At 38.4% G+C, this 15,180-nt stretch overlaps 1 protein-coding gene across 2 annotated transcripts in view; it reads left to right on the forward strand.

Moving 5' to 3' along the window:
- The window catches only part of LOC127450833 (zinc finger protein 155-like), a 70,657-nt gene extending 62,566 nt beyond the window's left edge, over positions 1 to 8,091 (forward strand). The window contains exons 6-9 of one of the 2 annotated variants that reach the window (XM_051715228.1): positions 711 to 793; positions 5,296 to 5,400; positions 5,503 to 5,604; positions 7,363 to 8,091. In XM_051715228.1, coding sequence (XP_051571188.1) covers positions 711 to 793; positions 5,296 to 5,400; positions 5,503 to 5,604; positions 7,363 to 7,509 — 437 coding nt within the window. In that variant the 3' untranslated portion in view covers positions 7,510 to 8,091. The remainder of the gene's footprint in view (positions 1 to 710; positions 794 to 5,295; positions 5,401 to 5,502; positions 5,605 to 7,362) is intronic. The other variant, XM_051715229.1, reaches the window with a different exon arrangement.
- Positions 8,092 to 15,180: the final 7,089 nt, after the last annotated feature.

Genomic DNA, 15,180 nt, shown 5'->3' on the forward strand with positions numbered 1-15,180 from the left:
GTTCTGCAGAGGAAGAAAGTCAGACACATCTGGGATGGCATGAGGGGCAGTAAATGATGAAAGAAATTTCATTTTTGAGTGAACTATCCCTTTAATGTTCAATCTACTGTATAAAACTGAAGAGTAACTTCTTTTTCCCATTACTTCCATTCATCCCATTTTTTTTTTTTTTTTTGTTTTTTTTATAAATATACAACATCATTTGGAAAGTAATGCCAGAATATCAGTTAAGTTTTACATTAGGAACATAAGGTAAAATATGCCTAGGATGTTGTCTACTGTAAAAGAAAATCTTATCATACATAACAGATGACTTACACTGTTTTGGAGCATGTTTTGTATTTAATACGGAGTCTGATGTACACAACAAAATACATTACCACAAGAAATATATCATAAACTGTGTGTGATCAAAATAAAATACAAATGAAGGGCACAAATCAAATGCAATGTCTATTGTCATTCATTAGTGGATGCTATTGCAAGACTGACAAGCTAGGTGTTTATTAAGATTGCATTTTTTGGTGAAGCCTTTGCCACATTTTGTACAAGTGAATGGTTTTTCTCCAGTGTGACTTAGCAGATGCATGTCTAGAGTACATTTTTGAATAAAGCCTTTTCCACAGAGCATACAACGATATGGCTTCTCTCCGGTATGGGTGCGCTGATGGGTGTACAAATGTCCTTTTTGAATATACCTCTTTCCACAGATTGTGCACCTGTATGGTTTCTCACCTGTGTGACTCCGCTGATGTATCTCAAGTTGACTAAAACACCTGAACCTCTTGGAACAGTAGGTGCAAACAAAATGCTTGTCCCCTAAAAAAGTATTGTTGCTGCAAGTTCTTACGAACTTTGACATGGTTAAACTCAGTGGGTGACTAAACGAAGTATTTCCAGTTTCTGATGTACATTTCTTAGATGGCATTTTTCCAGGTGAGATGTTTCTATTCAATTCTGGTGATTCTGCTGTAGATAGGACCCTTGGCATTTCATTTTCTTGAATTCCTTTGTCAACATAAGGAACCATATTAAGAACATCCTTAATGGGTGACTGGCTCACAGCTTCTCCACAGTGGGCGACACAGGTTCCTGTGGTCAAGTGAAAGTAATGTAAAACTACAAGTGGCAATTGCATTTTCAAATGAAGACATATTAGTGTGGACGTGGCCTACTGCATATAACATATATTACTTAATACTTCTATAACTATGGCCAGGTCCATACTACTCCGTTTTCAGTTCCTAAAATCCTTGTTTTCCAAAGTATGCAGCAATGGTGAGTGTTTTTGAGACCCTCAGTTTTCGGTAGAGGAAAACGGCATATTATTATGGACAAGAGGCATAAGCGTAGTGAAATGAAAACGTTTTCCAACGAAAATGTATTAGTGTGGACATGGCCAATGTAATATATAACAGCTATGTATTCATTTTTAGTATCCTAATGCAATCGTCTTTCAGAGTAAGCGATAATTGAGAGTGTTTTCGAAACGCTCCACTTTTGGTGGAGGAAAACTCTATACTAGTGTGAATATGAGGATTAAACATAGCAAAATAAAAGCGTTTTCAAAATAGAACATAAGTGTGGACGTGGCCTATATAATATCGAATAGTGGTGAATGGTTAACGGTTAATACTTCTATAATGATGGCCACGTGCACACTACTCCATTTTCTCTTTCTAACGCAATAGTTTTTCAAAGTACACGGTAATGGAGAGCGTTTTCGAAATGCTCCATTTTTGGTGGAGGAAAATGCTGTACTAGTGTGAACATGAGGTTTAAACGTAGCTATGGCCACTTGCACTCTATTCCATTTTCAGTTTCCTAATGCAATTGCTTTCCATATGCAGTAATGAAGAACGTTTTTTTTAAGCGCTCTGATTTCGGTGGAGGAAAATTACATTCTTGTGTGGATAAGAGATGTAAATGTAGCAAAATTCATGCATTTTTTTATACGAAAACATGTTAGTGTGGACGTGGCTTATATAATACTTAACAGTTAATACTTCCATAATGACAGCCACGTACGCACTACGTTTTCACTTTCTAATGCAAACATTTTCCACAGTATACGGTAATGGAGAGCATTTCCAAAATGCTATGTTTTTGCTGGAGGAAAACAATGAACTAGTGTGAACATGAGGTTTAAACGTAGCTAAATTAATGCGTTTTCAAATGGAAACGTATTAGTGTGGACGTGGCCTATATAATATAGAATAGTTAATACTTCTATAACTATGGCCACTTGCACTCTATTCCATTTTCAATTTCGGTGGAGGAAAATGCTGTTCTTGTGTGGATAAGAGAGCGTTTTTTTAAATAAATTAAAACACATTAGTGTGGACGTGGCTTATAATGCAACAGTTAATACTTCTATATTGACGGCCACGTGCACACTACTCCGTTTTCACTTTCTAACGCAATCGATTTGCAAGATATGTGGTAATGGAGAACTTTTCGAAACGCTCCATTTTCGGAGGAGGAAAACGGTGTTCTAGTGTGAATGAGAGGCGTAAACGTAGCTAAATTAATGCATTTTCAAATGAAAATGTATTAGTGTGCATGGCCTATATAATACTTAATACTTCCATTGTATATATTTAAATATTGATCTCATTGCTTGTGTTCAACTAGTTTTTATTTCAGCAATTATACTATACCTGGAAGTAAAAGCGTGTTTTTTATTTTATTTTTATTTGTTTTATTGTTGTTCCAAAATTGATCTCTTTAGATAAAGACGATGAATAAAAGGGGATACTTGCCATCTTCACTGTTGTCCTGACTTTTGATTTCACCAGTCCCCAAGTCCACTTCATATTGCTCCTTCTTTATCATATTAATTGGCTGGTTTACCGTACACTGCTGCTTTGAAATTTCCTTTGGCATTTTTGAGTCACCCTGCCAATGGCACAAGCATTAAATTTCCAACTGCTCATTCTGTCAATTTACGTTGACATTTGCATTATAAAGAGAACTCACTTGACTTTTCTGAATTTCTGTTGGGGTGTCCACAAAAAGGGCCTGGGCTCTACATCTGTTCAAGGGATTGTTCAAATCTTCTTGGGCACTCACACTATATAAGTTTAAAACGATCATTAGTGTGTGCCTTATAGCAGCATGGTTGCATATAGTGTTGCATAGACATGAGGCTGAATAATTTATGTTGCATTTGTATAAGGTTGCAAATGTAGTATATGCATGAGGCTGCATACGGTATTTAGTATACATGCATCTGGTAAATGTAATCTCATGGTGAATAAATGGGGGGGGGGGGGGGGGAGATACCAAAACAAAAGTGGAACTACCTCATAACACATACGGTACTCTCTGTCCCAGAAAGATCTTGCTTTGATTTGGTCACTGTTTGTCCAGTGTTTGTCCTCACACCATCATGTATTTGCTGTAAAGGTGCAGTCCATGACTGGAGTTCCATCAATCTCAGTTTCTTCCTCAGTGCGCTGATTTCACTGCGGCTGCGGGTCAACTCAGACAGCAAAACTTGACACTGTGTGTCGACAAGTTTGTTTATCTCCAACACAGCTGTTTGTACCAGTGTATCCATGATGGACGCTAACTGAGATGGAAAAGAGTAAAGAGTGGACACCATTTTCTAGTGTTTCAAAAAAACTGAATGGAAACAAACGGAATGAACTGATTGTACAAATAAAAACACTAATAATTAGTTATATACTTTAACGAAAGAATCATAAATAAAAGTTATCTACATGAACACCATGTTCACACCAAGTGTTTTCTTGCTGTCGCATTTGTGAGTTGATTTATTTCTTCTAAATAACGCGCACTAGCACCATCTAGTGAAATGGAGCAGCTTGAGTGAGAGCCATCCATACAAGCTTTTTTTTTAATAAAAACGATTTTAAAAATCAGTGCATACATTTTAATAGCGTTTTTGGTAACAGTTATAATTATTGTATATATATATATATATATATATATATATATATATATATATATATATATATATATATATATATATAGACTGCGATGACTAAAAACAACAGGCTTTTGGTTGGTTAATTAGGCTAGACATACGAATGTTAAATGTAATTTATATAACGAAAATATTCCATATACTTCCCTCATTTTCAATTCTCTTATCACTATGTATATATAGATATAGTGGTTCAAGACTGTTTACGTCCGAACAGTGAAAACTACATTACCCAGAATGCAACGGTGTACATTCTTTCCGATGATTGGATGTTGGCTAGATCGCGTGAGCAACATAGGGTTGGTGTAAAGGCAATTTCACTCCTGATCTAAATAAGAAAACACGGTGAGTGACAGCAAATTTGCCGTCAGTTAATTGTTGTTTCCTGTAGCTGGTTTTGATATGTGCTTTAAATGCCCGTGTTTTATAGCCTAGCCTCTCAGTGTTCTGACACTACGACTCATATTCTGATACAATACTCCTCGATTCATTTGATTCATCAAAACTTCGTTGCCCAGTCAAACAAACATAACGTGCAAATTGTTAAGAACACAAATTTCCCTTGTTGCACAGGCAAACTTAATTTCATTAGGACAGTTAACTAGTTCATTATTCCATTCTGTCAATCACACCACCTGCCTTTTAATATTAAAGGGATAGTTCACCCAAAAATGAAAATCCTCTCATCATTTACTCACCCTCATGACATCCCAGATATGTTTGACTTTCTTTCATCTGCTGAACACACACGAAGATTTTTAGAACAATATTTCAGCTCTGTAGGTCAGTACAATGCAAGTGAATGGTGACCAGAACTTTTAAGCTCCAAAAAGGACATAAAGGAAACATAAAAGTAATCCATAAGACTCCAGTGGTTAAATCCATGTCTTCAGAAGTGCTATGATAGGTGTGGGTGAGAAACTGATCAATATTTAAGTCCTTTTTCAAAATGTAAATCTACACTTTCACTTTCATATTATGGATTATACAAGTTAACTGTGTGGCAATCTTGTAGAGTGACAGTCCTCAACCAAAAATTCACCCAAAGATGAAAATTCGGTCGTTATTTATTCACCCGCATGTTCCAAACCCATATGACTTTCTTGTTTTCTCTGTGGAACACAAAAGGAAGTGTGTATCAGAATGTTATGGAATGCTCCCATTCACTTTCATTGTATGGGGAAAAAAAGAGCAGCATAAACATTCTTCAAAATTTTACCTCTCTTGTGTTCCAGTGAAGCAATAAGGTCATACAGATTTTGAACGACTATTACAAGACCCGTAGAGATCTTTCGATAATGCAATAATATTGAACTGTACTGATTGCGTTTTGTGTTTTACAGAATCATCTGTTTAATAAAATCAACATTCCAGATAGGATCTTGGCAATAGATCCTTCTTTACCTGCGCAAGAATGTGCTGATAATTATGCTGCCGAACTCAGTAAGGTGCAATTTCGGTTTTGTTTGTTTGTTTGTTTTTTAAGAAATTGCATAAAAATCATATGGTCTTTTTTTATCTTAAATGTGACTGAAATGTTGTTGTTGTAGGCTTTTAGTACAAAGCAAATTCCAGTTTTTGACATGCTGTTGTTGAGCTTGGGACCAGATGGACACACCTGCTCACCTTTTCCAGATCATCCTTTATTACAGGTATTAGACAAATACATAGATTTGAAGTCAGAAGTTTACATACACAGAGGTTGTAAAAAACTCATTTTTTAACCACTCCACAGATTTCACATTAGTAAACTATAGTTTTGGCAAGTCGTTTAGGACATCTACTTTGTGTATGACACAAGTCATTTTTCCAACAATTGTTTACAGACAGATTGTTACACTTTTAATTGACTATATCACAATTCCAGTGGGTCAGAAGTTTACATACACTAAATTAACTGTGCCTTTAAGCAGCTTGGAAAATTCCCAAAAATGGTGTCAAGCCTTTAGACAATTAGCTTCTGATAGGAGATGTACTGAATTGGAGGTGTATCTGTGGATGTATTTTAAGGCCTACCTTCAAACTCAGTGCCTCTTTGCTTGACATCATGGGAAAATCAAAAGAAATCAGCCAAGACCTCAGAACGTTTTTTTCCAAATGCCTGAAGGTACCACGTTCATCTGTACAAACAATAGTACGCAAGTATAAACATCATGGGACCACACAGCCATCAGAAGATGCATTCTGTCTCCTAGAGATGAACGTAGTTTGGTGTGAAAAGTGCAAATCAATCCCAGAACAACAGCAAAGGACCTTGTGAAGATGCTGGAGGAAACAGATAGAAAAGTATCTGTATCTACAGTAAAACGACATAACCTGAAATTTATCGACATAACCTGAAAGGCTGCTCAGCAAGGAAGAAGCCACTGCTCCAAAACTGCCATAAAAAAGCCAGACTACAGTTTGCAAGTGCACATGGGGACAAAGATCTTACTTTCTGGAGAAATTTCCTCTGGTCTGATGAAACAAATATTTAATTGTTTGGCCATAATGACCATCGTTATGTTTGGAGGAAAAAGGGTGAGGCTTGTAAGCCAAAGAACACCATCCCAACCGTGAAGCATGGGGCTGGCAGCATCATGTTGCGGGGGTGCCTTGCTGCAGGAGGGACTGGTGCACTTCACAAAATAGATGGAATCATGAGGAAGGAAAATTATGTGGATATATTAAAGCAACATCTCAAGACATCAGCCAGGAAGTTAAAGCTCGGTCGCAAATGGGTCTTCCAAATGGACAATGACCCCAAGCATACCTCCAAAGCTTTGGCAAAATGGCTTAAGAACAACAAAGTCAAGGTATTGGAGTGGCCATCACAAAGCCTTGACCTCAATCTGATAGAAAATTTGTGGGCAGAACTGAAAAAGCATGTGCGAGCATGGAGGCCTATAAACCTGACCCAGTTACACCAGTTCTGTCTGGAGGAATGGGCCAAAATTCCAGCAACTTATTGTGAGAAGCTTGTGGAAGGCTACCCAAAACGTTTGAACCAAGTAGTGATCCTAACTGACCTAAGAAAGGGAATGTTTTCTATGATTAAATGTCAGGAATTGTGAAAAACTGAGTTTAAATGTATTTGGCTAAGGTGTATGTAAACTTCTGACTTCAACTGTAATAAAGTAGCATCAGAATTCATCAGTTGATTATTGTAATAATCACATTGAATTACGTTTATTCCGTAATAAACCCAGAGGACAGTGGCCTCCCCATCACTGATTCTCTAAAACCACCTCCTCAACATGTTACTATGACATTACCTGTGGTCAATGCTGCTCGGTGTGTAGTTTTTGTGTCAATTGGGGGCAGCAAAGCTCCAGTACTCAAGGTATGCAAACTGTCCTTACGTTAACTTACTTTAAGAGAAGAGTTTTTGTTCAGTTTTTATTTGTTTGTTTTTTTCTGTATCTTTATAGGAAGTATTGGAGAGTGGAGAAGGCCCTGCGTTTCCAGCAGCTCTTGTCTCACCAAGACAGGTAGATATCTTTTGGCTGTTGGATGAGCCAGCTGCTGCTTCCCTGACTTCTCAGGTGGAGAGGCCATGTCCTGGGGCTAAATTCTGAATGACGGAGACCAAACTTGTAGAAACACTGTGTCTTGGATTCCTATTAAGTCCTTAGGAACTCTTGCGTTTGCATGAGCGTTATCTTCATATTACTTATGAAAAATACCATGTAACTATAGTTGTCTCCAAATTACCATAGTTACTACAGTTTTTGTTATTACTATAAAACAGGTCAGAGTCTTTGTCATTTTTAACATTGGTTGCTAATAACCACAGTTTTAATGTAGTAACAATAACTGTAGAAGCTATGCTATTTTGGTGGAAACAATGGTCAGCCTTATTGCTACATTTTTGTTATGAAGCCCTGTGTCCAGGACATCATCTGTGTAAAATAAAAATAAAAAAGCATGCATTTTTTCTGAATAAAGATGTATTTAGGAGGTTGAAATCCAGTTTGTAGTGTTCCACTTTGATTGCATTTCATGTGTTGTGTGAACTGCAGGTCACTGAATGTGGCAAGAATCACATTCCCTGACCCATTAAGTTTTGACATCCTGCATTCATTTGTATGCATGTTTGGAATAATTAACAAAAACAAAATAAATCTATCAAAATACTGCAATTATTTCCATGATTTTGTATATAAAAACAATTTTATTTGCTTTCAGTGTTGCAGATTTGGTATTGCAAAGTTAACTGGTGCAGTAATGGGTAACTTTATCCTTCCTTAATAACATTAATTATTATTAAGTACACTTAACTAATTACATTAATTATTCATGCAATTATCTAATCAGCCAATTGTGTGACAGCAGTGGTATATATATATATATATATACACAAATATAATTATTATATTAAGAATTAAATATATATTTATAAATATAATTTTTCTCCCAATTTGGAATGCCCAATTCCCAATGTGCTTTTTAAGTCCTCGTGGTGGCGTAGTGATTCGCCTCAATCCGGGTGGCGGAGGAGGAATCTCAGTTGCCTCTGCGTCTGAGACCATCAACCCGCGCATCTTATCACGTGGCTTGTTGAGCGCGTCGCCACAGAGACATAGCGTGTGTGGAGGCTTCACGCCATCCACCGCGGCATCCACGCACAACTCACCACGCGCCCCACCGAGAACGAACCAAATTATGGAGACCATGAGGAGGTTACCCCATGTGACTCTACCCTCCCTAGCAACCCGGCCAATTTGGTTGCTTAGGAGACCTGGCTGGAGTTCTGGATTCGAACTAGCGAACTCCAGGGGTGGTAGCCAGCATCTTTTACATATATATATATATATATATATATATATATATATATATATATATATATATATATATATATACACACACACACACACACACTACCAGTCAAAAGTTTTAAAACACTTGACTGAAATGTTTCTCATGATCTTAAAAATCTTTTGACCGGTAGTGTATGTATACAGTTGTGCTCAAAAGTTTGCCACCCTTGGAGAATTGGTAATATATGTACCATTTTTAAAGAAAACATGAGTGAGCAGACAAAACACATTTCTTATGGGATTCATATTCAACTGTAGGTTATAACAGAATGGCACAATCATAAAACAAAACATGGCAACAATGAAAAAAATGAAATGACCCCTGTTCAAAAGTCTGCATACTCTTAGTTCTTAATACTGCGTATTGCCCCCTTTAGCATCAATGACAGCGTGCAGTCTTTTGTAATAGTTGTCTATGAGGCCCCAAATTCTTGCAAGTGGTATAGCTGCCCATTCGTCTTGGCAAAATGCCTCCAGGTCATGCAAAGTATTTGGTCGTCTTGCATGAACCACACGATTGAGATCTCCCCAGAGTGGCTCGATGATATTAAGGTCAGAAGACTGTGATGGCCACTCCAGAACATTCACCTTTTTCTACTGTAACCACTGGAGGGTCAACTTGGCCTTGTGCTTAGTGTCACTGTCATGCTGGAAAATCCAAGAGTGTCCCATGCGCAGCTTTCGTGCAGAAGAAATCAAATTGTCTGCCAGTATTTTCTGATAACGTGCTGCATTCATTTTGCCATAAATTTTCACAAGATTCCCCATACCTTTAGAGCTCACACACCCCCAAAACATCAGTGAACCACCACCATGCTTCACTGTGGGGATGGTATTCTTTTCACTATAGGCCTTGTTGACCCCTCTCCAAACAATGCGCTTATAGTTGTGACCATAAAGCTCTATTTTGGTCTCGTCACTCCAAATGACAGTGTGCCAGAATCTGTGAGGCATGTCAAGGTGTTTTTGGGCATATTGTAACCGGGCTTTTTTGTGGCATTGGCTTCTTTCTGGCAACTCGACCATGCAGCTCATATTTGTTCAAGTATTGTCGTATTGTGCTCCTTGAAACAACCACACCGTCTTTTTCCAGAGCAGCCTGTATTTCTCCTGAGGTTACCTGTGGGTTTTTCTTTGTATCCAGAACAATTCTTCTGGCAGTTGTTGCTGAAATCTTTCTTGGTCTACCTGACCGTGGCTTGGTATCAAGAGATCCCCGAATTTTCCACTTCTTTATAAGATTGAACAGTACTGACTGGCATTTTCAAGGCTTTGGATATCTTTTTATATCCATTTCCATCTTTATAAAGTTCCATTACCTTGTTACGCAGGTCTTTTGACAGTTCTTTTCTGCTCCCCATGGCTCAGTATCTAGCCTGCTCAGTGCATCCACGTGAGAGCTAACAAACTCATTGACTATTTATACACAGACACTAATTGCAATTTAAAAAGCCACAGGTGTGGGAAATTAACCTTTAATTGCCATTTAAACCTGTGTGTGTTAACGGGGAAAACGAGAGGTGGTGGAACATGCTTTTATATCAATGAAAGTTGGTGTACAGATGTAACAACGTTAAAGAGGATGTGCTGTCCTAATTTGGAAGCACTCTTTATTAACTGTAAGCCTTTCTACTCACCACGGGAGTTTTCCTCTGGTGAGTGTGTATATCGCACCAAACGCGTGTTTGAACACAGCGCTGCAACAGCTGGCTGATAAAATCACAGACATGGAACAACAAAACCCGGACTCAGTTATTATTATTCTTGGGGATTTTAACAAAGCAAATCTCACATGTGAACTGCCCAAATACAAACAGCACATCACATGCCCCACCAGAGACAGGAACATACTGAATCACTGCTACACAACAATAAAGGATGCATATCGCTCTGTCCCTAGAGCAGCTTTGGGACTCTCTGATCACTGTCTGGTTCATCTTCTTCCAATCTACAGGCAGAAATTAAAATCAACCAAGCCAGTAGTAAGGACTGTAAAGAGATGGACCGATGAAGCAGAGCGAGAACTACAAGCCTGCTTCGATTGCACAGATTGGAGTGTTTTTGTGGCTGCAGCCACAGACCTGGACGAGCTCACAGATACTGTTACATCATATATCAGTTTCTGTGAGGATATGTGCATTCCTACTAGGACTTATTTAAAGTTCAACAATGACAAACCGTGGTTTACAGCAGAGCTCAGGCAGCTTCGTCAGGCCAAAGAGGATGCTTACAGGGGTGGGGATAAAGTCTTGTACAATCAGCCAGGAACACACTGAATAAGGGAATCAGAGTGGCTAAAAGAAGATACTCTGAGAAGCTGAAAAACAAGTTTTCAGCTAACAACCCTGCATCAGTGTGGAGTGGCATGAAACAACTCACAAATTACAGGACTCCTACCCCCAACCCTGTAGGGAACCAAAAACTGGCTGATGAACTGAATGTGTTTTACTGCAGATATGAAAGGCCCATCATCCCAGCTATACTCCAGAATAAATTACACCAACTCTCTGTTCCCATGTCTATCTGTCAGTGGATTACCATCTTTCTGACAGACAGGCAGCAGCTTGTGAGACGGGAAACTCACTTCTAGCACCTGTACAATCATCACTGGTGCCCCCCAGGGTTGTGTGCTCTCCCCACTGCTCTTCTCCCTCTACACCAACGACTGCATCGGCAAGGACCCCTCTGTCAAGCTCCTGAAGTTTGCAGACGACACCACTGTCATCGGCCTCATCCGAGATGACGATGAGTCTGCATACAGAAGGGAGTTTAAACAGCTGGCTGTCTGGTGCAGTCAAAACAACCTTGAGCTGAACACGCTCAAAACGGTGGAGATTATTGTGGAATTTAGGTGAAACACCCCAACACTGTCCCCCCTCACCATTCTAAACAGCACTGTGGCAGCAGTGGAGTCATTCAGGATCCTGGGCACTACCATCTCACAGGACCTGAAGCAGGAGACCCACATTGACATTGAAAAAGGCCCAGCAGAGGTTGTACTTCCTTCACCAGTTGATGAAGTTCAGCCTGCCACAGGCGCTGCTGATACAGTTCTACTCAGCAGTCATTGAGTCTGTCCTCTGCACTTCAGTAACTGTCTGGTTTGGTTCAGCTACGAAATCAGACATCAGAAGACTACAAAGGACAGTTCGGACTGCTGAGAGTATTATTGGTTGCCCCCTGCCCCCCTTCAAGAACTGTACACTTCCAGAGTGAGGAAAAAGGCTGGAAAAATCACTCTGGACCCAACTCACCTTGCCCGCTACCTTTTTGAACTGTTGCCTTCTGGCCGACGCTTCAGAGCACTGAGTACCAGAACTGTCAGGCACAGGAACAGTTTTTTCCCTCAGGCTATCAATCTCTTGAACAGTTAAATTGCCCCATTGAGCAATAGCTATGTGCAATACACAGTTTAGTCTTTCTTATATTTATCCAACACATCCAGCCTCTTCTGCCATTTCATTCCTCTGGGGAAAAAAACAAAAAAAACATTTGCACTGTACATAACAGATTTGTATTTGCACTGTACATAACAGATTTGTATTTGCACTGTACATAACAGATTGTATTAGATTTGCACTACCCATGTGTATGTGTGTATGTATGTACAGGTGCATCTCAATAAATTAGAATGTCGTGGAAAAGTTCATTTATTTCAGTAATTCAACTCAAATTGTGAAACTCGTGTATTAAATAAATTCAATGCACACAGACTGAAGTAGTTTAAGTCTTTGGTTCTTTTAATTGTGATGATTTTGGCTCACATTTAACAAAAACCCACCAATTCACTATCTCAAAAAATTAGAATACATCATAAGACCAATAAAAAAACATTTTTAGTGAATTGTTGGCCTTCTGGAAAGTATGTTCATTTACTGTATATGTACTCAATACTTGGTAGGGGCTCCTTTTGCTTTAATTACTGCCTCAATTCGGCGTGGCATGGAGGTGATAAGTTTGTGGCACTGCTGAGGTGGTATGGAAGCCCAGGTTTCTTTGACAGTGGCCTTCAGCTCATCTGCATTTTTTGGTCTCTTGTTTCTCATTTTCCTCTTGACAATACCCCATAGATTCTCTATGGGGTTCAGGTCTGGTGAGTTTGCTGGCCAGTCAAGCACACCAACACCATGGTCATTTAACCAACTTTTGGTGCTTTTGGCAGTGTGGGCAGGTGCCAAATCCTGCTGGAAAATGAAATCAGCATCTTTAAAAAGCTGGTCAGCAGAAGGAAGCATGAAGTGCTCCAAAATGTCTTGGTAAACGGGTGCAGTGACTTTGGTTTTCAAAAAACACAATGGACCAACACCAGCAGATGACACTGCACCCCAAATCATCACAGACTGTGGAAATTTAACACTGTGTCAAGCAACTTGGGCTATGAGCTTCTCCACCCTTCCTCCAGACTCTAGGACCTTGGTTTCCAAATAAAATACAAAACTTGCTCTCATCTGAAAAGAGGATTTTGGAACACTGGGCAATAGTCCAGTTCTTCTTCTCCTTAGCCCAGGTAAGACGCCTCTGACATTGTCTGTGGTTCAGGAGTGGCTTAACAAGAGGAATACGACAACTGTAGCCAAATTCCTTGACATGTCTGTGTGTGGTGGCTCTTGATGCCTTGACCCCAGCCTCAGTCCATTCCTTGTGAAGTTCACCCAAATTCTTGAATCGATTTTGCTTGACAATCATAAGGCTGCGGTTCTCTTGGTTGGTTGTGCATCTTTTTCTTCCACACTTTTTCCTTCCACTCAACTTTCTGTTAACATGCTTGGATACAGCACTCTGTGAACAGCCAGCTTCTTTGGCAATGAATGTTTGTGGCTTACCCTCCTTGTGAAGGGTGTCAATGATTGTCTTCTGGACAACTGTCAGATCAGCAGTCTTCCCCATGATTGTGTAGCCTAGTGAACCAAACTGAGAGACCATTTTGAAGGCTCAGGAAACCTTTGCAGGTGTTTTGAGTTGATTAGCTGATTGGCATGTCACCATATTCTAATTTTTCGAGATAGTGAATTGGTGGGTTTTTGTTAAATGTGAGCCAAAATCATCACAATTAAAAGAACCAAAGACTTAAACTACTTCAGTCTGTGTGCATTGAATTTATTTAATACACGAGTTTCACAATTTGAGTTGAATTACTGAAATAAATGAACTTTTCCACGACATTCTAATTTATTGAGATGCACCTGTATGTGTGTGTCTGTACGTATGTGTATAATTAGTTTTATTTTTTATTATTATCTATGTCTTGCTGCTGTTTTTGTATTGTTCTTGTATTGTTGTACACTGGAAGCTCCTGTCACCAAGACAAATTCCTTGTATGTGTAAGCATACTTGGCAATAAAGCTCATTCTGATTCTGATTCTGATTGTGTGTCTGTAACAAGTCCAAACATTCAAGGGTATGTAAACTTTTGATCAGGGCCATTTGGGTGATTTCTGTTATCATTATGATTTAAAAAGGAGACAAACAACTATGTGATGATAAATGACTTCATATGATCACTATCCTTAAATAAAAGACAGGTTTTTTTTTTTTGCATGATCAGTCATATTTTCAAAATCAGTGCCAAAATTTCATAATTTCTGCCAGGGTATGCAAACTTTTGAGCACAACTGTATATATATATATATATACAGGGTTGGGAGGGTTACTTTTGAAATGTATTCCACTACAGATTACAGAATACATGCTGTAAAATGTAATTTGTAACGTATTCCGTTAGATTACTCAAGGTCAGTAACGTATTCTAAATACTTTGGATTACTTCTTCAGCACTGGTAGATTTTTTTCACTTGTTTTGACTATAAAAACTCAGTACAGTACAATAAGACAAAATACACATTAAAAATACATTCTCTGAAAAACCTAAATATCTTATGCAGTGTTGTTTCTAAAACAAGATAAATCAAATTGATCTTGTTTTAAGGATTTGTGGATATTTTTAAAGGAAAACAATACAAAAATTATTATCAAGAATAAGATTTTTGCCCTAATATCAAAGGTCTTACTAGAAAAAAGAAATTATGATCCAGCGTGAATTTTCTTGATAAAAATATGATCGTGCCTGGTAACGTGCATGTAAAATGTCTAGAAATAGCATTTTAGCTTAGCATAAAGCTGACAATTTACACAAGGTTTATTTCTATTTCTTCTGCTCTAAACTTACTTCAAACTTACTTTTCTGTCTACTCGTGTGAATGTAACACATCATAAGAAAGTGTTTCACCGCTGTTCAAATGCACTTTGGATCGCATCATTTATATGTTTAAATGTTTTCCATCTGAAAGGACTAAATATTAAATGAAACAAATGACAATAAAATGCAAAGTAATCTCTTCAGTAATCAAAATACTTTTTGAATGTAACTGTATTCTAATTACCAATGATTTAAATTGTAACTGTAGTGGAATGCAGTTACTTATATTTTGT

The sequence above is a fragment of the Myxocyprinus asiaticus genome, chromosome 13 (genome assembly GCF_019703515.2).
Source record: "Myxocyprinus asiaticus isolate MX2 ecotype Aquarium Trade chromosome 13, UBuf_Myxa_2, whole genome shotgun sequence".
NCBI lineage: Eukaryota > Metazoa > Chordata > Actinopteri > Cypriniformes > Catostomidae > Myxocyprinus > Myxocyprinus asiaticus.